Consider the following 27679-nt stretch of genomic DNA (forward strand, 5'->3'; position numbering starts at 1 on the left):
TTAGGGTGATTGGCCATGCTAAATTGCTCCTGAATGTCAGGGGGAATAGGAGAGTAAATATGTGGGGTTATGGGGAAGGGACCTGTGTGGGATTGTTGTTGGTGTAGACTCAAGGCCAAATGGACTTCTGCTCCGTAGATTCTATAATTCATTTGTGGGATATGGCTGTCGCTGGCTGGGCCAGCATTTATTGCCCATCCTTAGTTACCCTTGGGGGATAATTGAGAGTCAACTACATTGCCTTGGCTCTGGAGTCACATGTAGGCCAGACCGGGTAAGGACAGCAGATTTCCTTCCCTAAAGGACATTAGCGAACCAGATGGGTTTTTCTGACAATTGACAATGGTTTTATGGTCATCAATAGATTCTTAATTCCAGATTTTTCTCTTACTTTATTCAAATTCCATCATCTGCTGTGGTGGGATTCGAACCTGGGTCCCCAGAACATTTAGCTGAGTTTCTGGATTAATAATCTAGCCATAATGTCACGAGGCGATCACCTCCTCCTGACTGCTGATAATTAATACTAAGACATTTTTTAGTTGGCTGGAGAAGGCTATTGAGGGTTGCAGAATGACGGTGGGTGTATGAAGTTAAGCCACAGAGCAGACATGTTGTATCTAAATGATGGGACAGGCTGGAGGGGGCAGAATGGGTCTAAATGGTTCTGAAGCTTTGCTTTCACACGGGACGTACTTACTCTCTTTGTTGTTCCGCCCCAGGTGCCTCGTCCATATGTTGTGTGCCACGACAGTTAAGTATTCCAAGATCCGCCAGTTCCAGGACCACTGCCAGTTTGATGTGTGCCGACATGAAGTGCGTTACGGGTGCCTGAGGGAGGACAGCTGTAACTTTGCCCACAGTCTCATTGAGCTCAAAGTCTGGGTGATGCAGCAAAGTTCAGGTACACCTCCGGAAAACCGGAGCATGTTGTTTCCTGTCTGCCTGTTTGTACAAAAGGTCCAAGAGAATCCACCACAGAGCATCAAAACTGATTTTTATAACAGGCCTGTCCGCTTTTTGTAATTAATTTGTGTGTTGTGGGCATCGCTGCCAGGGCCAGCATTTATTGCCCATCCCTAATTGCGCTTGTTCAGAGGGCAGTTGAGAGTCAACCACGTTGCTGTGGCTCTGGAATCACATGTAGGCCAGACCGGGTAAGGACGGCAGATTTCCCTCCCTAAAGGATGTTAGTGGGCAGCACGGTAGCACTGCTGCTTCACGGCTCCAGGGACCTGGGTTCAAGTCCCGGCTCAGGTCACTATCTGTGTGGAGTTTGCACGTTCTCCTCATGTCTGCGTGGGTTTCCTCCGGGTGCTCTGGTCTCCTGCCAAAGATGTCTGGGTTAGGTTGACTGGCCGTGCTAACATTGCCCCTGAGTGTCCTGAGATGTGTAGGTTAGAGGGATTAGTGGGTAAATGTGTAGGGATATGGGTTAAGGGTGGGATTGTGGTCAGTGCAGACTTGATGGGCCAAATGGCCTCTTTCTGCACTGTAGGGTTTCTATGGTTTCTATGATTTCTAACCAGATGGGTTTTTCCGACAATTGGCAGTGGGTTTCATGGCCATCAGTAGATTCTTAATTCCAGATATTTATTTTTTACTGAATTCAAATTCCACCATCTGTCGTGGGTGGGATTCGAACCCGGGTCCCCAGAACAGTAGCTGAGTTTCTAGCTTAACAGTCTAGCGATAATATCACAGGGCCATCACCTTGACTTGGCATTGGAAATTTGCATGCACCCACCCGCCACTCGACCAATTTCCCTCGCCAGTGGCAATTAAACTCTGACTGTCCGCTGTTTATTTACATCAGTTGGATCATTGGTGGGCCAGCGTGGAGCCTGGGGGGGCCACCAGCGGCCCACCAGGGCTCCGAGAGTGGCCCCACGAGGCCTTCTGTTGCCCGTTGGCCCCGTGCAATGTTGACAGATTCCACTGGGCTCCGTCCACATCAGTGTTTTTACCGGCGTGACTGGAGCGGTACGCGTGCCAAGCAAGGACATGTGAAGTGAGGTGTGTGCCGATGACACCGAACATTGACTGTGAGAGCTGTGCTGTGTGCAACCAAAGCATAAATCTTAAGGCAAAAGCGGATGCTGGAATCTGAAACGAAGACAGAAAATGCTGGAAAATCTCAGTGGGTCTGACAGCATCTACGGAGAGAGAATAGAACCAATGTTTCAAGTTGACCTTTTGACAACAGGTTATCCAGGATGCAAATGCTGGCTCTATTCTCTCTCAGTAAGAAGTCTCACAACACCAGGTTAAAGTCCAACTAGTTTATTTGATAGTAAACTCACAAACTTTCTGGCTTTGCCCCTTCGTCAGGTTCTGGTCTCAAACAGAGTTTACTATCAAATAAACTAGTTGGACTTTAACCTGGTGTTGTGAGACTTCTTACTGTGTTTGCCCCAGTCCAACGCCGGCATCTGCACACCTATTCTCTCTCTACGGATGCTGTCAGACCCGCTGAGATTTTCCAGCATTTTCTGTTTCTGAAAGCGTAAATCGGAGGACTGTCCACATGCAGGGTAGAATAGGTGTAGGGTGATGCGGCAGCGCGGGCTCGTTGGGCCGAAGGGCCTGTTTCCCGTGCTGGGTTGTTCTTTGTTCTTTGTATCCACGCAGCCACCTTCCAGCTAATGAAACTTCAACGTTCCAGGTGGAATTGCAGCGAAGTAGAAGCAGAGAGCGCTGGACCTGCTCAGCAGGTCAGGCAGCACCTGCAGAGTGGAACAGAGTTAGTGTTTCAGGTCGCTGACCCCTTTCTGTTTTTATTTCAGATTCCCGGCATCTGCAGAATTTTGCTTTGTAGTGACACCACCCCCCACACGCACACACATTGCGTTGTTCTCTTTGTATCTTGCAGGGATCACACACGAAGAGATTGTGCAGGAGTCCATGAAGCACTGCTCGAGTGTGGAAGCAAGCACAAACAGAGTACAGGTACGTTGCAGCCAACATCGAGGGTGAGAGGCGAGAATCATTTAAAGTTTTAAAAATGTTTGTTTATTAATGCCACAAGTAGGTTTACATTAACACTGCAGTGAAGTTACTATGAAAATCCCCTAGCCGTCACACCTCAGCGCCTGTTCGGGTACACTGAGGGAGCATTTAGCACTGCCAGTGCACCCTAACCAACATGCCTTTCAGACTGTGGAAGGAAACTGGAGGAAACCCACGCAGACACGGGGACAATGTGCAGACTCCACACAGACAGTGACCCAAGCCAGGAATCGAACGTGGATCCCTGGCACTGTGAGGCAGCAGTGCTAACCACACCATGTCGTCAATGCCTTTTCATAGCCAGTTTCTCCGTGCCAACAGCAACTTGTGTTGGTTACGTTGTCCCAAGGCACTCACAGACATGTTATTGAACAGAATGTGACAGCGAGCCACGTAATGAGATAGTGGGACACGTTAGTCACAGAAGTAGCTTTAAGGAGCATTGTAAAGAAGGCGAGAGAGGTGGACAGGTTTAAGGATGGAATTCCAGACCTTGGGATCAAGGTAGCGGAAAGCACAGTCCTCACCTGGGCTCTGCATCCCACCACCACCACCCACACACACACACACACACACACCACCACCCCCCCCCCCCCCCCCCCCCATACCTCCTAGCTGCTGTGGTGCTGATCTCCTTCAAAACACCAGCGAGGAACACTCCCATTTTCAGACTTTTATCAGACTTGGAATTTTTTGGGACGATTCCAGCCTTTATATTTTTAGCTGCCTTTCCTTGACTTTTTCAAAGAAGTTTAGTCGAGTGTGGCCTTTCCTTTTGAAATCCATGTCGACAATTCTTTATTTCATGTTACTTTAATTTTTTCTCTTATGCCTTTGAGTAAAAATATATACACACACACATGCACACACACGCGCACACACACACACACATGCTCACACATGCACACCTCACACACACAAATGCCTCACATTTTTCACACACACAAATGCCTCACATTTTTCACACACACATCTAAGTCTCTAGCACGCATCTTTGTGCCTGTTTCTTTTTTAAAATGATTGCTTTGTGGAATAGACCACAAGGTATAGATCATAAAACCCTACAGTGCAGAAAGAGGCCCTTTGGCCCATCAAGTCTGCACTGAACACAATCCCACCCAGGCCCTATCCCCATATCCTTACATTTTATAACCATTAATCCCTCTAACCTATGCATCCCTAGACACTAAGGGGCAATTTCTTAGCACGGCCAATCAACCTAACCAGCACGTCTTTGGACTGTGGGAGGAAACCGGAGTACCCAGAGGAAACCCACGCAGACACAAGGAGAATGTGTGGAGTTTGCACAGACAGTGACCCGAGCCGGGAATCGAACCCAGGACCCTGGAGCTGTGAAGCAGCAGTGCTAACCACTGTGCTACCGTGCCACCCCACGTATAGCATATATACCATACCCCAGGTATAGCAGGGGCGGGTGTGTTAGTGCCATATTCTCACACCTGGGCCATTGTAGAGGTATTAAACCGCTTGTTGCAAACTTTTTTCCCGTTCATGGGATGTGGGCGTCACTGGTTGGGCCAACATTTATTGCCCACCTCTAATTGCTCTTGAGAAGGTGGCGGTGAGCTGTCGCCTTGAACCCGCTACAGTCCATGTGGTGTAGGTACACCCACAGTGCTGTAGGTACACCTACAGTGCTGTTAGAGAGGGAGGTCCAGGATTTTGACCCAGGGACAGTGAAGAACGGTAATATATTTCCAAGTCGGGATTGTTGTGGTTTGGAGGGGAACCTCCAGGTAATGGCATCTCTATGCTCTGCCATATTCCTTCTAGACAATAAAGATGGCAGGTTTGGAAGATACTGTTGAAGGAGCTTGATGATTTGCTGCAGTGCATCTTGTAGACCACTGTGTGTTTGGGGTGGAGGGAGTGAATATTCAGGTGGATGGGGTTCCAGTCAAACAGGCTGCTTTGTCTTAGATGGTGTTGAGTTTCTTGATTGTTCTTGGGGCCACACTCACCCAGGCAATTAGAGAATATCTCATCACACTCCTGACTTGTGTCTTGTAGATGATGGACAGGCTTTGGGGAGTTGAAGGCTGAGTTACTTACCTCACAATTCCCAGCCTCTGACCCGCTCTTGTAGCGACAGTATTTATATGGCTGGGTCCAGTTCAGATTCTGATCATGGGATTACATGTGGTAATCCCACATGTTGTTGTTTGTGGGGGATTCAGCAATGATAGTGTCACTGAAGGTCAAGAGGAGATGGTTAGATTCCGTCTTGTTTCTGTCTTTTATCAGGTCGCCCCTCAACCTCTGTCATCCCAGTGAGAACAAACCAAGTTTCTCCAACCTCTCCTCATAGCTAATGCCCTCCATACCAGGCAATGTCCTGGTAAATCTTTTCTGTACCCTCTCCAAAGCCTCCACGTCCTTCTGGTAGTGTGGCGACCAGAATTGAACACTATATTCCAAGTGCAGCCTAACTAAGGGTCTATAAAGCTGCAACATGACTTGCCAATTTTTAAGCTCAGTGCCCCAGCCAGACAAGGCAAGCATGCTGTATGCCTTCTTCACCACCTTCTCCATCTGTGTTGCCACTTTCAGTGAAGGCAACGCCTTCCATTGTTTTGCTGGTGATTGAGAGGAAGCCGTTGGGGTTATTGGTGGGATTGGATCGGTTCTGCTTCTTGTTGGTGGGACATACTTGGACAACTTTCCACATTTAGGTGGCACGATGGCCCGGGGCCCGGGTTTGATTCTCAGCTTGGGTCACTGTCTGTGTGGAGTTTGCACATTTTCCCCGTGTCTATGTGGGTTTCCTCCGGGTGCTCCAGTTTCCTCCCACAGTCTGAAAGACGTGCGAGTTAGGGTGCATTGACCCGAACAGGTGCCTGAGTGTGGCGACGCAGGGATTTTCACAGTAACTTCATTGCGGTGTTAACGTAAGCCTGACTTGTGACGCTGATAAACTCTTATACTTTAAAACTTTGAGCTTTCCACCTTCCCCCAGCTGCTGGGGAGGAAGGCCTGAACCTTCCTGCCCCGAAGCTGGAGATGTTTCTGGCTGTATTTTTGACATGGCGAATTGGTACTGATGGTTGTGTGTTCTGATTGGTTGAGGCGCCATCCGGAGCTGGCAAGGTGTCTTCGCTGGGGATGAAGATGAAGTTTGTTTGTAGCCAGTGCTGGAGGAACGGGCAAGTGGTCGAAGCAGACAAGAGCCTCAAGTACTGCAGTGCCAAAATCCGCCACGGGTCAGTGCGCTTCCTCTCACTTCAAGCAATGGCTGGAGCGGGGGGACGGGAGTAAGATAGTTCCTGATGGGGGACTGGGTGCAAAGATGGCTGGAATTCTGCACACATTCAGAGCAGCCGTAGGGAAATGTTAGTGCCTCTGGGACACGTGCAATTACTGGTGTCAGGATTAAGGCAATGTCTGTTCGGAATGTGCTAACAATTCTCCTCCGTTCCCCACTCAGCCTCTTCGCAATATCTTCGCCCTCTCTCTCAAATCTTTGATCACCTTTGTATCTCCCATGTGTAGTCTGTCCCATTCTCCCCCCCTCTGTCTTACCCACCCTCCCTCTCGCTCCCACCCTTTCTCTGTCCCTCTTGCTCCCACCTTCCCTTCCTGTTGCCCACCTTCCCTCTCTCTCACTCACCACCTCTCCCTCTCTCTCATTCACTGCTCCTCTCTCTCTCTCACGCTCCCACTCGCTCTCTTTTCATTCCCACCCCTCTCTCTCACTCCCACCCACTCTCTCTCTCTCTCGCTCACTGCCCTCTCTCTCTCTCTCTCTCACTGCCCCCCTCTCTCTCTCGCTCACTGCCCCTCTCTCTCGCTCACTGCCCCTCTCTCTCGCTCACTGCCCCTCTCTCTCTCTCCCGCTCACTGCCCCTCTCTCTCTCTCTCTCTCGCTCACTGCCCCCCTCTCTCTCTCTCGCTCACTGCCCCCCTCTCTCTCTCTCTCTCTCGCTCACTGCCCCTCTCTCTCTCTCTCGCTCACTGCCCCTCTCTCTCTCTCTCGCTCACTGCCCCTCTCTCTCTCTCGCTCGCTGCCCCTTTCTCTCTCTCTCGCTCACTGCCCCTCTCTCTCTCGCTCACTGCCCCTCTCTCTCTCGCTCATTGCCCCTCTCTCTCTCTCACTGCCCCTCTCTCTCTCTCGCTCGCTGCCCCTCTCTCTCTCTCGCTCGCTGCCCCTTTCTCTCTCTCTCGCTCACTGCCCCTCTCTCTCTCTCGCTCACTGCCCCTCTCTCTCTCTCACTGCCCCTCTCTCTCTCTCGCTCACTGCCCCTCTCTCACTGCCCCTCTCTCTCTCTCACTGCCCCCTCTCCCTCTCTGTCTCACTGCCCCTCTCTCTCTCTCTCGCTCACTGCCCCTCTCTCTCTCTCTCTCTCTCTCACTGCCCCCTCTCCCTCTCTGTCTCACTGCCCCTCTCTCTCTCTCTCGCTCACTGCCCCTCTCTCTCTCTCGCTCACTGCCTCTCTCTCTCTCTCTCGCTCGCTGCCTCTCTCCCTCTCTCTCTCTCGCTCACTGCCCCTCTCTCTCTCTCTCTCTCTCGCTCACTGCCCTCTCTCTCTCTCTCTCTCGCTCACTGCCCCCCTCTCTCTCTCTCTCTCGCTCACTGCCCCTTCTCTCGCTCACTGCCCCTCTCTCTCTCTCTCTCACTCACTGCCTCTCTCTCTCGCTCTCTCTCACTGCCCCTCGCTCACTGCCCCTCTCTCACTGCCCCTCTCTCTCTCTCTCTCTCTCTCACTGCCCCTCTCTCTCTCTCTCTCTCTCTCTCACTGCCCCTCTCTCTCTCACTCTCTCTCTCACTGTCCCCTCTCTCTCTCTCTCTCACTGTCCCCTCTCTCTCTCTCTCTCACTGCCTCTCTCTCTCTCGCTCACTGCCCCCTCTCTCTCTCTCTCTCACTGCCCCTCTCTCTCTCTCGCTCACTGCCTCTCTCTCTCTCTCGCTCACTGCCTCTCTCTCTCTCTCGCTCACTGCCTCTCTCTCTCTCTCGCTCACTGCCTCTCTCTCTCTCTCGCTCACTGCCTCTCTCTCTCTCTCGCTCACTGCCTCTCTCTCTCTCTCTCGCTCACTGCCTCTCTCTCTCTCTCGCTCACTGCCTCTCTCTCTCTCTCGCTCACTGCCTCTCTCTCTCTCTCGCTCACTGCCTCTCTCTCTCTCTCGCTCACTGCCTCTCTCTCTCTCTCGCTCACTGCCCCCCTCTCTCTCTCTCGCTCACTGCCTCTCTCTCTCTCTCTCGCTCACTGCCTCTCTCTCTCTCTCTCGCTCACTGCCTCTCTCTCTCTCTCGCTCACTGCCCCCCTCTCTCTCTCTCGCTCACTGCCCCCCTCTCTCTCTCTCGCTCACTGCCTCTCTCTCTCTCTCTCACTCACTGCCCCCCTCTCTCTCGCTTACTGCCCCCCCCCCTCTCTCTCGCTCACTGCCCCCCCCCCTCTCTCGCTCACTGCCCCCCCCCCTCGCTCACTGCCCCCCCCCTCTCTCTCGCTCACTGCCCCCCCCCTCTCTCTCGCTCACTGCCCCCCCTCTCTCTCTCGCTCACTGCCTCTCTCTCTCTCTCTCTCTCTCACTGTCCCCCCTCTCTCTCTCTCTCTCACTGCCTCTCTCTCTCTCGCTCACTGCCCCCCTCTCTCTCTCTCTCTCACTGCCTCTCTCTCTCTCTCTCTCGCTCACTGCCCCTCTCTCTCTCTCTCGCTCACTGCCCCTCTCTCTCTCTCTCTCTCTCACTGCCCCTCTCTCTCTCTCGCTCTCTCTCTCTCTCTCTCTCTCACTGCCCCTCTCTCTCTCTCACTGTCCTCTCTCTCTCTCTCTCTCACTGCCTCTCTCTCTCTCTCGCTCACTGCCCCTCTCTCTCTCTCTCACTGCCTCTCTCTCTCTCTCGCTCACTGCCCCTCTCTCTCTCTCTCGCTCACTGCCCCTCTCTCTCTCTCTCTCTCACTGCCCCTCTCTCTCTCTCGCTCACTGCCCCTCTCACTGCCTCTCTCTCTCTCTCTCTCACTGCCCCCCCTCTCTCTCTCTCTCTCTCTCTCTCACTGCCTCTCTCTCTCTCTCTCTCTCTCTCACTGCCCCCTCTCTCTCTCACTCACTGCCCCTCTCTCTCTCTCTCGCTCACTGCCCTCTCTCTCTCTCTCTCTCTCACTGCCCCCCCTCTCTCTCTCTCTCACTGCCCCTCTCTCTCACTCACTGCCCTCTCTCTCTCTCTCGCTCACTGCCCCTCTCTCTCTCACTCACTGCCCCCCTCTCTCTCACTCACTGCCCCCCTCTCTCTCACTCACTGCCCCCCTCTCTCTCTCACTCACTGCCCCTCTCTCTCTCTCGCTCACTGCCCCCCTCTCTCTCTCACTCACTGCCCCCCTCTCTCTCGCTCACTGCCCCTCTCTCTCTCACTCACTGCCCCCTCTCTCTCGCTCACTGCCCCCCTCTCTCTCGCTCACTGCCCCCCTCTCTCTCTCTCTCTCGCTCACTGCCCCCCTCTCTCTCGCTCACTGCCCCCCTCTCTCTCGCTCACTGTCCCCCTCTCTCTCGCTCACTGCCCCCCTCTCTCTCGCTCACTGCCCCCCTCTCTCTCGCTCACTGCCCCCCTCTCTCTCGCTCACTGCCCCCCTCTCTCTCGCTCACTGCCCCCCTCTCTCTCGCTCACTGCCCCCCTCTCTCTCGCTCACTGCCCCCCTCTCTCTCGCTCACTGCCCCCCTCTCTCTCGCTCACTGCCCCCCTCTCTCTCGCTCACTGCCCCCCTCTCTCTCGCTCACTGCCCCCCTCTCTCTCGCTCACTGCCCCCCTCTCTCTCGCTCACTGCCCCCCTCTCTCTCGCTCACTGCCCCCCTCTCTCTCTCTCGCTCACTGCCCCCCTCTCTCTCTCTCGCTCACTGCCCCCCTCTCTCTCTCGCTCACTGCCCCCCTCTCTCTCTCTCGCTCACTGCCCCCCTCTCTCTCTCTCGCTCACTGCCCCCCTCTCTCTCTCTCTCGCTCACTGTCCCCCTCTCTCTCTCTCGCTCACTGCCCTCCTCTCTCTCTCTCGCTCACTGCCCCCCTCTCTCTCTCTCGCTCACTGCCCCCCTCTCTCTCTCTCGCTCACTGCCCCCCTCTCTCTCTCGCTCACTGCCCCCCTCTCTCTCTCTCGCTCACTGCCCCCCTCTCTCTCTCTCGCTCACTGCCCCCCTCTCTCTCTCTCTCGCTCACTGCCCCCCTCTCTCTCTCTCTCGCTCACTGCCCCCCTCTCTCTCTCTCGCTCACTGCCCCCCTCTCTCTCTCTCGCTCACTGCCCCCCTCTCTCTCTCTCGCTCACTGCCCCCCTCTCTCTCTCTCGCTCACTGCCCCCCTCTCTCTCTCTCGCTCACTGCCCCCCTCTCTCTCTCTCGCTCACTGCCCCCCTCTCTCTCTCTCGCTCACTGCCCCCCTCTCTCTCTCTCGCTCACTGCCCCCCTCTCTCTCTCTCGCTCACTGCCCCCCTCTCTCTCTCTCGCTCACTGCCCCCTCTCTCTCTCTCGCTCACTGCCCCCCTCTCTCTCTCTCGCTCACTGCCCCCCTCTCTCTCTCTCGCTCACTGCCCCCCCCCTCTCTCTCGCTCACTGCCCCCCTCTCTCTCTCTCTCTCTCGCTCACTGCCCCCCTCTCTGTCGCTCACCGCCTCTGTCTCTCTCTCTCTCTCTCTCTCTCTCATGACCATGCTAAATTCTCCCTCAGTGTATCCGAACAGGCGCCGGGGGGGTGGCGATTTTTACTGTAACTTCATTGCAGTGTTAATGTGAGCCCACTTCTGACACTAATAACTAAAAAAAACATAATAATTTCATTCCTTGCTCTAACATTTTGACTGACTACCTGGTTTTGGCCTGGAGCAGTGGAGATGGTTTCTCCCTTTCCCCCCGACCTGTCCCCCTTACCAGGGGAAATATTTAATCAACTCGCCACGTTCCGGGAATACAATCCACGTAACTGTAATCCCTCAGCCCACTGGAGGTTTGAGAATGGGAGGTGATGTTAGTGAAATAAGGAGGGGGTTTGACAGAGTCAGTGCTGAGGGGATGTTTCCCTTTGTGGAAGAGGCAGTGGGGGAGTGGTATTGTCACTGGACTATTACCCAGAGTAATGCTGTGCTGACCCAGATTCGAATCCCGCCGTGCCAGATGGTGAATTTTAAATGCTGTAAACGTCTGGAATTAAGAGGCTGATGATGACCACTGTGGTTAAAAACCCATCTGGTTCACTAACGCCCCTTTGGGGAAGGAAATCTGCCCTGCTTACCCGGTCTGGCCTCCTCGGGCAGCGCGGTGGCACAGTGGTTAGCACTGCTGCCTCACAGCACCAGAGGCCCGGGTTCAATTCCGGCTTCAGGTCACTAGTCTGCGTGGACTTTGCATGTTCTCCCCATGTCTGCGTGGGTTTCTGCCGCTTGCTCCAGTTTCCTCCCACAGTCCAATGATGTGCGGGTTAGGTTGATTGGCTGTGCTAACTTGTCCCCTAGTGTCAGGGGGATTAGCTAGGGTAAATATGTGAATGGTTATGGGAATAGGGCCTGGGTGGGATTGTGGTCGGTACAGATTTGATGGGCTGAATGGCCTCCTTCTGCACTGTAGGGATTCTAGGATTCTACGATGTGGACTCCAACATGGTTGATTTTTAATTGCCCTCTGAAACGGCCTAGCAGACTGCTCAGTCCAAAGGTAATTAGGGATGGGTAACAAAAGCTGATCTCGCCAGTGTCACACGCACATCCCGTGTAAGAATTTTAAAAAAATCTCGGGGACCCAATTCAAAAACAAAATAAGGGGTCTCCCATTTAAGACGAACGGAAGGAGATATTTTTCTATGAAGGTTGTGGAATTCTGTTACAGAGAGAGCAGTATAGGCCAGGTTATTGGAATATATTCAAGGTTGACTTAGACAGATTTTTAATTGACAAGACAGTGGCGTAGAGGCCGCAATCCGATTGGCCATCGTCTTGACAAATGGTACAAAGAGTAGTACAGCACAGAAACAGCCCCTTCGGCCCTCCAAACCTGCATCGATCACATTGTCCTATCTAAACGGCACGGAAGCACAGTGGTTAGCACAGAATCATAGAAACCCTACAGTGCAGAAAGAGGCCCTTCGGCCCTTCGAGTCTGCACCCAACACAATCCCACTAAGGCCCTACCCCCATATCCCTACATATTATACCCACTAATCCCTCTAACCTACACATCCCTGGACACTAAGGGGCAATTTCTTAGCATGGCCAATCAACCTAACCCACACATCTTTGGACTGTGGAGAGAGAGAGGGTCATGGGTGGAGAGGGGACTCATTATGTTAAAATGGCGGCGTGGGCTCGTTGGGCCGAAGGGCCTGTTTCCCGTGCTGTGTTGTTCTTTGTTTGTTGAAACCAGAGCACCCGGAGGAAACCCACGCAGACACGAGGAGAGTGTGCAAACTCCAGACAGACAGTCACCCAAACCAGGAATTGAACCCAGAACCCAGGACCCTGGAGCTGTGAAGCAGCAGTGCTAACCCACTGTGCTACCGTGCTGCTGTTGTGGGTTTTTGTCACCCTGGAAGCCATTCTATTACACCTCGTTAGGTACTCCCCTTCCAAAGCTGTCACATTCTTCCTAAAATGTGGTGGCGCCCGGACTGGTGTACGGTTATAAACTAAAACCAGAACGGTGCGGATGCCGGAATGCTGAAGCATAAATAGCGAACGCTGGGAAATCTCAGCAGATCTGCCAGCGTCTGAGGAGAGAGAAAAACAGGGGGCTAACGTGTCAACTCGAGACGTTGGCTCTGTTTCTCTCTCCCTCCACAGGTGCCGTCAGGCCTGTCGAGATTTTCCGGCCTTTTCCGTTTCTGTTGGCGTACTATCCTGCCCTTTTCCGTGCAGGTGGACCAAGGAGCGGCGGGTAATGCTGGTGATGTCAAATGAACGTAAGAAGTGGGTCGCCATCCGACCTTTGCCCTCCTGCAGGAACATCCCGCAGCAGTATGACGTGAGTAAAGAAAAACGCATCATTTGCCCGTCGAGTGATTTTAAATGAGCTTAGGGCGGAACTTACAGCTGTTAAGTAGTTTTGGGAGCGTGGTCAGTGTCGTGTTATAGGGAAAGTACCCCGTTCGTGGACAGCAGAACCCCCTCAAACACCAGTACGATAATGACCAGATAATATTTTTATCTGGTGTTGGCTAACGTAGACTGGAAAGAACCCCCCTGCTCTTTTTTCACAGTAATACCACGGCAGCTGCTGAGAAGGTTGTGTGACTGACAGAATTTGTGTTTTTCTGACTACCTGTGATCAGTGTGTTTGTACATTGAAGTGGTGGAGGCTACCTCGCTGAATATACTTAAGTCACGGGTAGATAGGTTTCTGATAGACAAGGGAATTAAGGGTTATGGGGAGAAAGCGGGAAAGTGGAACTGATCCACTTCAGATCAGCCATGATCTTATTGAATGGCGGGGCAGGCTCGAAGGGCTAGATGGCCTACTCCTGCTCCTATTTCTTATGTTCTTATGTTTGTGCTTTCTTACCCTTTATCCCAATTTAAATAATCCCAGCCAGCAAACCTTTTGTGAATTCCCAATGTATCACTCCAGTTTCTCTTGTGTATGTCTGTCTTTAAGCGGCTGTGCGGATGGTGATCTCAGAGTCCGGTTTTTGGAATCTATCTGTTACCCAGTGCTTGGCCAGAGGGTGGTGAATCTGTGGAACTCATTGCCACAGAGGGCTGTGGAGGCCGGGTCGTTGAGTGTCTTTAAGACAGAGGTAGATAGGTTCTTGATTGGTAAAGGGATCAAGGGTTACTGAGAGAAGGCAGGAGAATGGGGATGAGAATAGTATTGGCATGATTGAATGGCGGTGCAGAGTCAGTGGGCCGAATGGCCTAATTCTGCTCCTATATCTGATGGTCTATTCATTGTGCGGTTAACTACTCTACACTAAAACAATCTGCTTTGTTTGCCAGTTGTGCACACATGTTGCAAAGGGCAAAAAGTGCCAGTATGTTGGAAACTGCTCATTTGCCCACAGTCCCGAGGAGCTGGACACCTGGACGTACATGAAGGAAACCAAAAGTGAGTGGATTTGCTCTGATTTAACCGTTTTGTAATTCTCCCCCTCCCTTCCCTGATTTTCTCCCTTCCTCTGCTGAAGGCACTGACTCTCGCTGCCTCTGCCCCAGGAGCAGTGGTCGCCCTCTGATGGATGTCCGAGTGAAGCCCCAAAACACCTTCCAGCCAATGAGGTGTCTCCAAAGTGGCGGGAACCCCGTGCAACCAATTTGGAGACAGCAAGCTCCCAGAGACAACAATGAGATAAATGGCCAGATAATCCTTTTTTGCTGGTGTTAACTGAGGGATAAACATTGGTCAGGGCACCAACTGTTCTTCGAAATGGTGCCGTGGGATCAAAGAATCCCTACAGTGCAGAGGGAGGCCATTCAGCCCATCGAGTCTGCACCGACCACAGTTACATCCAGATCCTATCCCTGCAACTCCATGTATTTACCCCGCAGGTCCCCTGACACTAAGGGGCAATTTAGCTTGACCAATCCACCCTAACCAGCACGTCGTTCAGACTGCGGGGGGAACCCTGGAGGAAACCCATGCAGACATGGGGAGAATGTGCAGTCTCCACACAGATGGTTACCCGAGGCCAGAATCGAACCTGGGTCCCTGACACTGTGAGGCAGCAGTGCTAACTGCTGTGCCACCATGCCACCCTTGGGTACTCTCCTGAGGGAGTGTTGGATTAAAATTTGCCCAAAAGTCTGTGCCCCCAACAGTGATGTACTCCCGTAGAAATCATAGAAACCCTACAGAACAGCAGGAGGCCGTTTAGCCCATTGAGCCATTCATCGCCAACAATCCTGCCAAGATTCTATCCCCATCACCCCATATATTTACCCTGCTAATCCCTCTAACTTACTTGTCCTGGGACACTAAGGGGCAATTTAGCATGGCCAATGCACATAACCCGCACATCTTTGGACTGCGGGAGGAAACCGGAGCATCCGGAGGAAACCCACGCAGACACGGAGAGAAGGTGCAGACTCCACACAGACAGTGACCCCAAGCTGGGAATCGAACCCGGGCCCCTGGAGCTGTGAGGCAGCAGCGCTAACCCACTGTGCCGCCCTTGGTATTGCACTGGGGCGTGAGGCGAGAGTGGGAGTTGAACCAGCCACCTGCTGACTCAGGGGTGAAAAGTGCTCCCACTCAGCCACGGCTCAGTGTTCTTTCAGTGAGCACCGCAGTGGAAACCCTCTCCCATTCAAGCCCAGCGTCTGAAGCCGAGTGTCTCTGTACATGTACAAATGTCTGACTTGTCTTCCATGCAGTGTACGACATGCAGCAGGTATATGAGATGTGGATTAAGAACCAGAAACCAATGATGTCTGGGGAGCCCGCGGAACTCACCACCAAGCAAAGTAAGAAGCAGATCCAGATGCCCACTGACTATGCAGAAGAGGGGGTACGTATATAGGGACTAAGGTCCTTGGAGTCAGTTCTTAAAAGGGAAAATGTGTTGGATTCCAACTTAGTTGGATCCCAATTAGCAGTTTAACATGGATAGGCCTGTTTCCTGTTGACAGAGAGTGGTGAGTTGATTATGAAATGCATCATGTTCTGTCATCAATAATACAGAGGGACCTGGGTGTCCTTGTACATGAGCCACAAGGAGTTTGAGTGCAAGTAATTAGGAAGGCAAATGGGATGTTGGCCTTCATTGCAAAGGGAAATGAAATGTACAAGTCAGGAAGTCTTGTTGCAGCAGTACAGGTCATTGCTGAGGTCACACTCAGAATACCGTGTAAAGTTTTAGTTTCCTCACTTAAGAAAAGGTATAATTGATTTGGATGTGGTTTAGAGAAGGTTTGTTAGGCTGATTCCTGGGATGAAGGGGGCTGTCTTTTGAGCAAAGGTTGGGCCTATGTTCATTGGGAGTTTAGAAGAATGAGGGATGATCTCATTGAAGACTCTTATTGAAGATTCTGCAAAGGTCTCAAAAGGATGAGATGCTAAGAGGATGCTCCCCCCTCATGGGGGAATCTGGAACTAGGGGGCACAGTTTAAAAATAAGGGGCTTCCCATTTAGGATGGAGATGAGGAAGAATTTCTTCTCTGAGAGTCTTTGAGGGTCTCGTTCCCAGAGAGAAGTGGCAGCTGGATATATTCCAGGTTGAGTTGGATGGATTTTTGAATGAGGGGGGAGTCAGGGGGATGCCAAGACCAAATCCACAGTGATGGTGGTGAATGGCAAAGCAAAACGCAAGGGGCCGAATGGTCTCCTCCAGCTCCTACTTGTGTGAGTCAGTGACATTGGGAATACGAATGCTGCACTGGGCTTTAATACCCACAGAACGGCGGGGACAATGTCTGGAACTCCCAGCACCATACTGGGGATGTTCATCCATCCATTCCATCCAGCAAGCCCCGCCGAAACATGGACCTTGGCTACGCTGCCTCTGCAGTGTCTGCTCTCTAACGTAAGGAAGGGATATACCTGAGGAACACCAAGGATGAGGTTCTCCAGCCTCCCAGCCGTGTGTTTCCTGTCGGCAGGAGGTGGCACATTGTTTACTAGTGGCGGGATTCTCCAGTCCCGTGGGATTTCCCATTGACTTCTCCCCATGCCGGCGGGAAACCCGGGGATGAGGATACGCTGCTGGACGGTCCGGGAATCCTGCTGGCGTGAACGGCTGGGAATTCTGGCCCACACGTGTGAAATCGTTCCCCAGTGAGGGGCGAAGTTGGTTGAGGAGAAATGAAAAGGACATTCCAAAGGACTCTACAGCCAGTGAAGGGTCAGCACGGTGCTTAGCACTCCTGCCTCAGGGGTTCGATTCCTGGCTTTGGTCACTGTCTGTGTGGAGTCTGCACGTTCTCTGCGTGTCTGCGTGCATTTCCTCCGGGTGCTCCGGTTTCCTCCCACACTCCAAAGATGTGCTGGTTAGGTTGATTGGCTATGGTAAATTAACCCTAGTGTCAGGGGATTTAGCAGGGTAAATGTGAAGGGTTAGGGGAATAGATTCTGGGTGGGATTGTAGGCTCGATGGGCCAAATGGCCTCCTTCTGCACTGTAGGGATTCTATTCTAGGAAGTGCGGAAGTTGTTGTGATGATGATCGATACAGCAAGCTCCCACTAACAGCCCCGTGATAATAACTAGCTTTAGTGATGGCGATTGTGAGCCAGCCAGATCGCCCCTGATCCTCTTCAAAATAGTGTCACAGAATCTCAATTTAACATCTCATCCTAAAGTCGACAGTGCAGTACTCCCTCGGCACTGCAAGAGTTTCAGTCTAGGCTAAGCACTCAAAGAGGAGCAGATAGAGAAACAGACCCTGGAGAGATTAACAGAGTTGTCGTGATGGGAGACTTTAATTTCCCAAATATCGATTGGAATATCCCTAGAGTAAGGGGTTTGGATAGGAAGGAGTTTGTTTGGTGTGTTCAGGAGGGTTTCCTGACACAATATGTGGATAAACCTACAAGAGGAGAGGCTGTACTTGATCGGGTGCTGGGTAATGAACCTGGTCAGGTGTCGGATCTCTCAGTGGGAGAGCATTTTGGGGATAGTGATCATAACTCTATTTCCTCTGCACTAACATTGGAGAGAGATAGGATCAGGCAAGCTAGGAAAGTGTTTATCTGGTGAAATATGAAGGCATCAGGCAGGAAATTAGAGGCATAAACTGGAAGGAGGTTTTCTCGGGGAAATGTACCGAAGTAAGGTGGCAGGTTTTCAAGGAACGTTTGTCTGGAATTCTGCACGATAATGTTCCGATGAGACAGGGAAGTTTTGGTAGGTTACAGGAACCGTGGTGCATGAAAGTTGTAATGAATCTAGTCACAAAGAAAAGAAAAACATACAAAAGGTTCAGGGAACGAGATAATGTTAGGGATCTAGAGGAGTATACAACTTGTTGGCTTGGGTGGCATGCCTTATGAGGATAGGGGTTGAGAGAGCTTAGTCTTTTCTCCTTAGAGAGATGAAGGATGAGAGGTGACCTGATAGAGGTTTATAAGATGTTGAGAGGTATTGATCGAGTGGATTCTCAGAGGCTTTTTCCCAGGGCTGAAATGGCTGCCACAAGAGGACATAGGTTTAAGGTGCTGGGGAGTAGGTACAGAGGAGATGTCAGGGGTAAGTTTTTTACTCAGAGGGTGGTGGGTGAGTGGAATCGGTTGCTGGCGGTGATGGTGGAGGCAGATTCGATAGGGTCTTTTAAGAGCCTTCTGGATGAGTACATGGGACTTTGTAGGATTAGGGTTATAGATAAGCCTAGAAGGTAGGGATATGATCGGCGCAACTTGTGGGCCGAAGATAGCACAGTGGTTAGCACTGCTGCTTCACAGCTCCAGGGACCTGGGTTCGATTCCCGGCTCAGGTCACTGTCTGTGTGGAGTTTGCACATTCTCCTCGTGTCTGCGTGGGTTTCCTCCCACAGTCCAAAGATGTGCAGGTTAGGTTGATTGGCTATGCTAAAATTGCCCCTTAGTGTACTAGGATGCTTAGGTTAGAGGGATTAGCGGGTAAAATATGTAGGGATACGGGGGAAGGGCCTGGGTGGGATTGTGGTCAGTGCAGACTCGATGGCCTAAGGGCCTCTTTCTGCAGTGTAGGTTCTATGATTTGTGCTGTAGTTTTTCTATGTTCTATGTTCTATGTTCTAAGTCCTGCGCTCACAAAGCACCTTCACTTAGAAAAACCAAGAAGCTCAAGAAGTGTCTCTATAACTATACAGAATGTCCAGACAGAGGAGGAGCTGGTAGTGTTGATCACAAAACCTGGCTTTAAAGTGCCTCTTGAAGAAGGAGACAGAGTTGGCGAGGTTGTCTAAGTTTAGCGAGAGAGCCCCAGAGCTTGGGATGTAGATAACTGAAGGCTTGGGCGGAGATGGTGGGACATAGAGAAGGTACGATGCACACAATCTGGAATTAGCCCAATAATGCTGTGTGCTGCCCCAAGTTTAGACCACTTCTTCACACCCTTGAGATGCATTGTTCATCAGGAGAGTTGGAGTTCTTCAAAGCCTTTCCTCCCAGTGCGTCGGAACACACCTCCTTTGTTAATTTCCTTGTCAGATCTCTCAAAAGTTTCGACTGACCCTTGGTTAATGCTTTCAGGGCTGCGCTGTACCTCATGTGTAAGCCAGGTCAGTAGGTTATCTGAAAATGGAGCTCAATCTGAACTCACCTGGCATCAACTCGCGGGCAAGTGTCGCCAGATATTGGCCAGAAGTGGGAGACCAGTCTGATCAGGAGGTCGAGGCTAATCGCTCTGTTGTTATCCCAACAGAGAACAAACAGATCCACTAGCAAGGACTGGGAATGGCTCCATGGGTCGAGTGTCCTGTCCACTTGTAAACTATGCCATTAGTGGGACTGCTGCTTGGTCCGTTCTGTCCTGTCATTTTTCCTTGACTAGAGCCTTGGACCGCTATCAATGATAGCATTGTTACCCGCACACTTGTAGCATCTTTAGTAAGCTCATATTACCCCATTGTACTTCACATACCAGCCGGAGAGTGAGCAACAGTAAGGGACCAAGGACATGATGGGAGAAGTTGTCTTCCTGGAGGTTTTGGATGGAGTTGAAAGAAGGCAAAGGCATTTGGGAGAAGGATTTTAGAGTTACAGAGCTGGGCTGGATTAGGACTCGCTCGCTGAGAGTGGCTTAGAGGGCACGTGGTTATACAGCAGACCAGATTCAGAAAATAGGGGTTGTGAGAGCTCGGTCTTTTCTCCTTAGAGAGACAAAGGATGAGAGGTGACCTGATAGAGGTGTATAAAATGTTGAGAGGTATTGATCGGGTGGATTCTCAGGCTTTTTCCCAGGGCTGAAATGGCTGCCTCAGAGGACACAGGTTTAAGGTGCTGGGGAGTAGCACCTCACAATCACCATCACTAAAGCTGCTTATTATCACGGGGCTGTTAGTGGGAGCTTGCTGTGTCCACCATCATTACAACTTTTACACTTCATAGAATAGAATCCCTACAGTGCAGAAGAAGGCCATTTGGCCCATCGAGTCAGCACTGACTACAATCCCACCCAGAACCTATTCCCCTAACGCTCCGTAGTTATACAGATTAGAGGGCAAGGCCACCAGGGTCATCATGGAGGCTAAAACAGTCCCAAATGCCTTTCAATGCCGTCTAAAACCTCCAGTAAGACCACCTCTCGCATCATGCCCTTGGTCCCCTACTGTTGCTCACTCTCCGGTTGGTACATGAAGTACAATGAGATTACTAAAGATGCTACAGGTGTGCGGGTAACAACGCTATCGTTGATAACGGTCTAAGGCTCTAGTCAGGGAAAAATGACAACAGAACAGACCAAGCAGCAGTCCCACAAATAGCATATTTAACAAGTTTAGGGGGTTTGGTTTGGTTACGTCCTTCTCCTAATCTGCTATGTCATCGCTATTCAATAGATTGGCTACCACTGCTGGCTGTGTGGGAAGAACAGCAACAGTGAGAAGCAGTGGTCAAAACACATCACGTCGGAGAAGCATAAAGACAAGGTGTTCAATTCCGAGGATGATCAGAACTGCTGGCAACATCGTTTCCCAATGGGAGAGTTCAAACTGTGTGAGAGGTGAGGTCAGGAGCGGGTTGGATTCCAGCTTCGGGTCACTGTCTGTGCGGAGTCTGCACGTTCTCCCTGTGGGTTTCCTCTGGGTGCTCCGGTTTCCTCCCACACTGCAGAGATGTACAAGTTAGGTAGATTGGCCATGGGAGGGAAGGGTTAGACCTGGGTGAGATGCTCTTTTGGAGAGTCGGTACAGACTCAATGGGCCAAATGGTCTCCTTCTGCACTGCAGGGGATTCTGTGGTTCTAAGAATCCAATTGGGAATTCTGAAGGAACTTATTTAGCCAGAGAGTGAGGAGATTGTGGGATTTGCTACCATAGGGAAGTGAATAGTGTAGGTGAAATTAAGGAGAGGCTAGATAAGTACATGAGGGAGATAGGAATAGAGGGCTTTGCTGATTGAGATAGATGAGAGAGGTGGAAGGGGACCGGGGTGGATCATAACTGCCAGTATCAACTGGTTGGGCAAGAACAGTAGTGCTTCTGAATGGTAAATTCTCTGTAAACTTATGAATATTATCCTGCTCGGCCATTTCAGAGGGGCATTTAAGAGTCAACCACATTGCTGTGGCTCTGGAGTCACATATAGGCCAGACTGGGTAAGAGCAGCAGATTTCCTTCCCTTAAGGATGGACTTCCTGTGACAATCCAGTACTTTCATAACCACTATTCCTGATACCAGATTAACATTCCAAACTTTTATACTTAATTAATTCTCCAGGGAGGATTGGAACTCGTGTCTGATTATTAGTCCTGTCTTCTGGATTACTAACTCCAGTAATATAACCTTCTGTGCGTTTAGTATTGTCATTCACAATTTAATCACTATTTTCCTTTGATTTGATTTATTATTGTCACATGTATTAGTATACAGTGAAAAGTGTGCGCTATACAAATAAAGCATACAGTTCATAGAGGAGGAAAGGAGAGAGTGCAGTGTTGCAGTCATAGCTGGAATGTAGAGAAGGATCAACCTAGTGCGAGGTAGGTCCATTCTAAAGTCTGACGGCCACAGGGAAGAAGCTGTTCTTGAGTCAGTCGTTGCGTGTCTTTTTCCCAACGGAAGAAGAGAGAATGTCCGGAGTGCGTGGGATCCTTGATTATGCTGGCTGCTTTTCCGAGGCAGCAAAAGGGAAGTGTAGACAGGGTCAACGAATGGGAGGCCTGTTGCAAATGGCCTGCCCTCTGTGCGGCACATTCTATGCCACCCCACATGTTTTAGCTGAACACATTAGAGGGGCTGAATGGCCTCCTTCTGTTCCCAGGTTCCTGTGTTTGTGTTTTAACTCTTTCCTGCACCCCCCCCCCCCCCAGGCAAAGGAAGAAATGCTGTCCGGATGGCGACAAGTGCCGGTATGCCCACAGCCCGTCGGAGCTGGAGGAGTGGATGGAGCGTAAAGAGTTAATGAAAATGAAACTCGCCAAAGCCCGAAAGGACATGCTGATTGCACCCAACGACAACGATTTCGGCAAATACAGTTTTTTGATGAAGGACTTAAATTAATGGATAAAACAGGTTCAGTTTAATTATCACTGCAACCTTTTTAAATTTTAAAAGCAAACGTATTGCGTACAGTATAATGATGGGTACAGTTGTGAACCGTGGCCTCATCAGTGCGAGGTGACCCCCCCCCGTCTGCCTCGCACGCTGCGTTTTCCTCTCTTTAATTGCAGCTGCAGTGAGGCAGGATCAGCTTGCAGACCACAGGAAGAGAGTGCTTCAAGCTGTCGTGGGTGGGTTGGCTGCTGCTGGGGGTGGGCAGGGGAGGAGGTGGGTTTGGCGTCTGTGTACAGTGATATTTATAGGCGCGGCTCAGTGAATTAATCCGAGCGTAGTGACCGGGAAGGCCCCAGGATCAATGCACTGAGTTAGCTGGTGGCAGGCACACTCAAAAGGATCTGTTTTGTCTTCACATCTGATAGTTATCAGCCTGCGTGCGTTTCGTCTGTGTGAGTGAGAGTGTGTGTGTGTGTGTGTGTGAACACGCATGTGTGCACACGAGTACATGCACATGTGTGTGTGCGCGTGTGGTGTGCAGACACGTATGTGTTTGTGTGCATGTGTGGCGTGCGTGCACATGTTAATGTCTGTGTGTGTGTGTGTGTGTGTGTGTGTGTGTGTGTGTGTGTGTGTGTGTGTGTGAGAGACCATGACTATCTTGCAGTGAGCACAAATGCACCAACCATTTTTAAACAATTGCTACTTGGACCATTGGGCACAGTGACCATGCCAGGGGCGAGTGCCCTGGAGAGATGGAAGGAAATTGGCAGTTGGCTCAAGCAGAGAATCACGATGAGAGAGGAGGAATTCAGAGCGAGATAACGTCAAAATAGTTAAAGCTTTTAAACTTGTAGCAGAACTACTGAAAAGATGCACTTTGACCTGACCCTTGCTGTTCTGCTAGCAGGGACTGCTGCTGTGCGTAGAGACTTCGGTCAGGTGGTAATGCTGAATTTAACAGCCCCGTCTTTGCTCAAAGCACCTACTGAGCTGGCTTTGAAGAGGAACTGGAGCAGTTCCTTAAAAGATTCAGGCAGTGGCCTTGTCCTGTCTTTCCCCCATCACCCCTCCCCTCCCGTTTCCATCCCTGAAGTCACTGACCATGCAGATATCTGGCCCATTTGCTAATTCTTACTGACTGAAGCTAGGCTGGGAGGCTAGGAGAATGCCAGTGAGAAACCTCACAACACCAGGTTCGCAGGTTCCACACACCTGACGAAGGGACACCGTTTCCAAAAGCTTGTGTGATTACTATCAGATAAACTGGTTGGACTCGAACCTGGTGTTGTGAGATTTCTTACTGTGTTTACCCCAGTCCAGCGCCCACATCTCTACATCAAGGCTAGGAGAATGCCAGTAGCTAAACCTGGCGGCTGCACTTGCGATGTTCGCTCTCAGGAGCAGAAACCCTGTCTGGTTTTGTTTTCAACATTCCCCCCCCCACCAACACCATTGTCTAGTCCAGCGGCATTAACTCACGCCATGCCTTCCTGGTCCCTGTCTCAATAACATTCTGATGATGTTCGTTAGACCATTGGGTTTAAGCATTAACTTATTGAACAGAAAGACCAAGATCTAGAAGTCCTTTCAGATGCTGGAACTCAAAGGCAGTCAGGCTGAGATCCTTAAAGGATAAAATAAATGAATGAAAAAAACTTCATCATCCAAGTATATCCTCTTGGTTTAAGAAAATGGGAGGTTGGAGATACTCTTAATCAGAAATACTCTCCTCCCCTCCATCAAAAGCACTTTCTCTTTTATTAACTCTTAGAATGTGTATCTGGAAGCAGGATCTTAAGAATCAATTAACCCGTGTCAAAGTCTAATGGTACAGCTGTCTCCCTCATAGCTTTCAGTTTGTCTTCTGTGCCAAATCCTTATCCAACTCCCGCTGTCTCCCCAAACAACCCACTCCCTGTATTCACTACCTTCTGTGTGAATGTTCCACAAAAGCCTCTTCCCATCCCTCGGAGTAACGGGTAATCTCGCATTATCCATTACTCCGTCATGTGCATCACCCGCTTTCCCTGGGGTGCATCCATTCTAGTCATCCTCACCAACTCCCAGTGACAGCAAGTCCCACCTTCTCCCCGTTCTCTGGATTAAGAAGTTTCTCCCAAAGTCCTTCATTCCCTGAGTGGCTCAAGTTTGGGAGCCTGGGCAAGCGGGAAGGTCTAGGCTTATTACAACTCTTTGTCATTTTATAAACCTCGACCTAGAGGAAGGAGCTGTCGGTGGGACTGTGTGTTACTGCACAGACATTCACTACAACAACCATTGACCAGCGTGATGCTGAATAGAATCAGTTCATACAGAACTGTCCCATTCCTCTCACTATTTAATTTACAATACTCCATGTTCCATCGATTCACTGTAACTTTCTATAATATCGACTCTTGCACGTTTGTAACCGTTTGCTGCATTAAGTTTCACACGTTTATGCTTTGATTAGTATATCCCGAGGCTGCCTTAATCGAGGCAAACTAATATTTGGAACAATATGGAATGCTGAAGTTCTTGGTTAGAAACTTCATGAAGCTGTGCAACAAAGGCCAACATTCATGGAGTATTTGACACTTCATGGGGTAGTGCGAACAGCGTGGTGTGAGGAATGAGAAACTCGTTCAGTGTTCAGTCTTAAACCATTGTCACAGTAAGAAGTCTCTCAACTCCGGGTTAAAGTCCTGGGAATCACAGGTTCCCGCTCAGCAGTCCAGTTTAGCTCCTGTTGACACGGAAGTGATCTCTTTAAGTGTCTCAGTGCCTCGTTATTTATTGAATGGCAGGTTGGGCAAGTTTTGTCCAGAGTGCGTTGGACTGGATATATTCACCAGGGTAATACGTCTGGGAAACAGACGCCTTGTAGGTAGAGGAGGCTTTTCGTTTTTGAGCCATCTCTCCCTCTCCGGCCCAGCCTGGTGGAGTGCAGACACCAGCAAGAATTGGCCACCCGTCAAGTCCTTTGGATGGAATTACTGAGTCCCTGACTCTTTGACAGGGAGGCTTTAATCCTTATGGGTGGGATTGGGCCCTCTGTCCTGAAGTCTCGCCCTGATGGAGACCACACAAGGTCGCTTCCTCACCCGAGGTTGCCAACCCTCTTAAGATCTGCCCTGGGCCCTTCAGGGACTGGAGAACAATCTCCAGAACACTGCAAATCGAGAATCAGAATCATAGGCACATTAAAAAATATCTATTGTGGTTCTATTTGTCACCTCCTGTTGTCTTCACGTTCTGCTCAATATCATTAGTTGAGGATGTCACTGTGATGGGTGCTTCTGTGCACTACCTTCTCATAAGTGGCCTTGGTGGGACGCTTGGTTGATGTCAAACATCTTGATTCGTTGTACATCTCCTTTGTCTGTTAGGCTGCGCGATAAGAATTCTTTTACAATTATTGTCACCCCAGAATGCTTCTGAACATAAGAAATAGGAGCAGGAGTAGGCCATCTAGCCCTTCGAGCCTGCCCCGCCATTCAATAAGATCATGGCTGATCTGAAGTGGATCAGTTCCACTTTCCCGCTTTCTCCCCATAACCCTTAATTCCCTTGTCTATCAGAAACCTATCTACCCGTGACTTAAATATATTCAGTGAGGTTCTGTTTTCTAGTCAATATCTGCTTCTTAAAAAAAGAACCAAAATTAGACATGGCCACTTGACCAACGATCAGGCAGGTGAGATCTCCCCCTGTTGATGATGCGCTGCGGGGGTTGCCCATGTTGGTTGCCCACATGGCGTGTGAGAGTGTGTGAGTGTGAGAGAGTGTGTGTGTGAGCATGTGAGTGTGTATGTGTTTGTGCGTGTGAGTGTGTGTGTGCGTGTGTGTGTGTGTGTGAGAGAGGGGTGGGTGACAGGATGATGGCACTGCCTACAGGAATCTAGAGCTGGTGACCCCGTCTCCCAGCCTTATCGGAAGCTGAAGCCAGAGAGTCTTCTTCCAGCATTCAGCGCAGGAAAGAGAATCTCCCAGCAGCCTGGTCCAACACTGGGTAGGTGACAGAAACTTACTTAGAGAGAGAGAGAGGTTTGGGGAGAAGTGAGGATCGTTACAGCAAAGTGCCCAGCCTCTCGTTCTACCTTCCCTGAGATGGTGAGCTGGCAAATTACTTGTTGAATGATCCATCACCTCCCTGTTTTTTTTAATGTACGTTAATAAAACTATTAAATATATCGCTCGCTATTATTCGATAAGTTAGTTAATAGATAAACCTGGTTCAGTCAAGTGTTTTTCTGCAACCATTTCTTACCTTTCTAAGCAAGTTGCAAACTTTGAATAAGATGTAATAAGTAATAATTGCTTCACATGTTCACATTCTTTCAAATAATGTTCTGAGTATTATACTGTCGATATGATTAGATGGATGGTAAGGAGCTGTACTTTAAATTATAATGTGATATATCATTGCAGAAAAGCAGGATAAGACTTAATCATTTTCAGTGAAGCTTAAGCACCGGTTTTCGTGTTTGGCTGGCAATGAGAATGCAAGGTTCGGGTGAAACTAATGACAAGGGACTGAATGCCATTTGGAATCTGAAAAACGTGAGGTTAAAAAAAAATGAGGAGTTGGCTTTGGGCTGCTACAGCCGGCCTCTCGCCCAGGGTTCCCCGGTCGTTTCCAGATTAAAGGTGGAGGGGAGGGTCGGTATCTGGGCTTAGCCGCGCTGCCTTCTGCAGTCGAATAGCCCGCAGGACCTGCCAAGGTAGCCAGAGCCCCCCCACCACCACCGTCACCTCCAGGAGGAACCTGTGACCAGTTGTGGAGGGGGAGCAGTGTGAAATGTGGAGGGTCCGGTTAGGGATACAGCCCCTGGGATTGCACTGAGCAGCCCCTGTCACATCTGGTCACCCCTGGGCTGTCACTGGGAGGCAGAGTGAGCTGGGCCGTTAACCTGCCGCACACTTTACTGACAAATGACGCAAGGTGCACCAGGGAAGGATGGAAGGGAAAGAGGACGGGGAGGAGATTGAATTTTAAATGGGATCTGCTGTATGATCAGTGGAAACAAAAGTCTCATTAATTTAACAAGGAGTGAGGTGAGTTTCAGATTGGTGCAGTGTGGGTGATTTCGTGTTAAAGCTGATGGGTAAAATTAATCATAAGGAGTGATTAGAAGGACTGAGATTGTCAGATTTAATCAAGTGGACCATGGGGGAAATTGGTAATTAAAGAGTGTGAATTTAAAATCATTATTAAAAGAATGAAGAGAGGGATCGGGAGAATGTTTTTACCGAGTTTGTTGAGATTGCACTTCCACACTTACTTTCAAAATGGACATGGAGAAATGTTTTATTAAGAAGATTATAGGGATGGAAATATCCCCTAGAGAGAGAGGGGAGATGTCTCCTGGAGAGGGGGGAGAGATGGCCCCTCGAGAGAGAGTGGGGGGAGAGATGGCCCTTCGAGAGAGAGAGAGTTGGGGGGGGGGGAGATGGCCCTTCGAGAGAGATGGCCCCGAGAGAGAGAGAGAGAGAGTGGGGGGAGAGATGGCCCCTCGAGAGAGAGTGGGGGGAGAGATGGCCCTTCGAGAGAGAGCGAGAGTGGGGAGAGAGATGGCCCCTCGAGAGAGAGAGAGAGAGAGTGGGGGGAGAGATGGCCCCTCGAGAGAGAGAGAGAGAGAGTG

General features: G+C 50.5%; 1 protein-coding gene across 3 annotated transcripts in view; it reads left to right on the plus strand.

Annotated features, from left to right (window-relative positions):
• The window catches only part of zc3h7bb (zinc finger CCCH-type containing 7Bb), an 87529-nt gene extending 60058 nt beyond the window's left edge, over positions 1-27471 (plus strand). For all 3 annotated transcript variants that reach the window (XM_080217660.1, XM_080217659.1, XM_080217661.1), the window contains exons 16-23: positions 723-904; positions 2873-2949; positions 6097-6230; positions 12846-12951; positions 13923-14031; positions 15297-15430; positions 20396-20559; positions 21869-27471. In XM_080217660.1, the coding sequence (XP_080073786.1) occupies positions 723-904; positions 2873-2949; positions 6097-6230; positions 12846-12951; positions 13923-14031; positions 15297-15430; positions 20396-20559; positions 21869-22058 (1096 nt within the window). In that variant the 3' untranslated portion in view covers positions 22059-27471. The remainder of the gene's footprint in view (positions 1-722; positions 905-2872; positions 2950-6096; positions 6231-12845; positions 12952-13922; positions 14032-15296; positions 15431-20395; positions 20560-21868) is intronic.
• Positions 27472-27679: the final 208 nt, after the last annotated feature.

This window comes from Carcharhinus amblyrhynchos, chromosome 35, assembly GCF_965287045.1.
Source record: "Carcharhinus amblyrhynchos chromosome 35, sCarAmb.v2.hapA, whole genome shotgun sequence".
NCBI classification, from domain to species: Eukaryota; Metazoa; Chordata; class Chondrichthyes; order Carcharhiniformes; family Carcharhinidae; genus Carcharhinus; species Carcharhinus amblyrhynchos.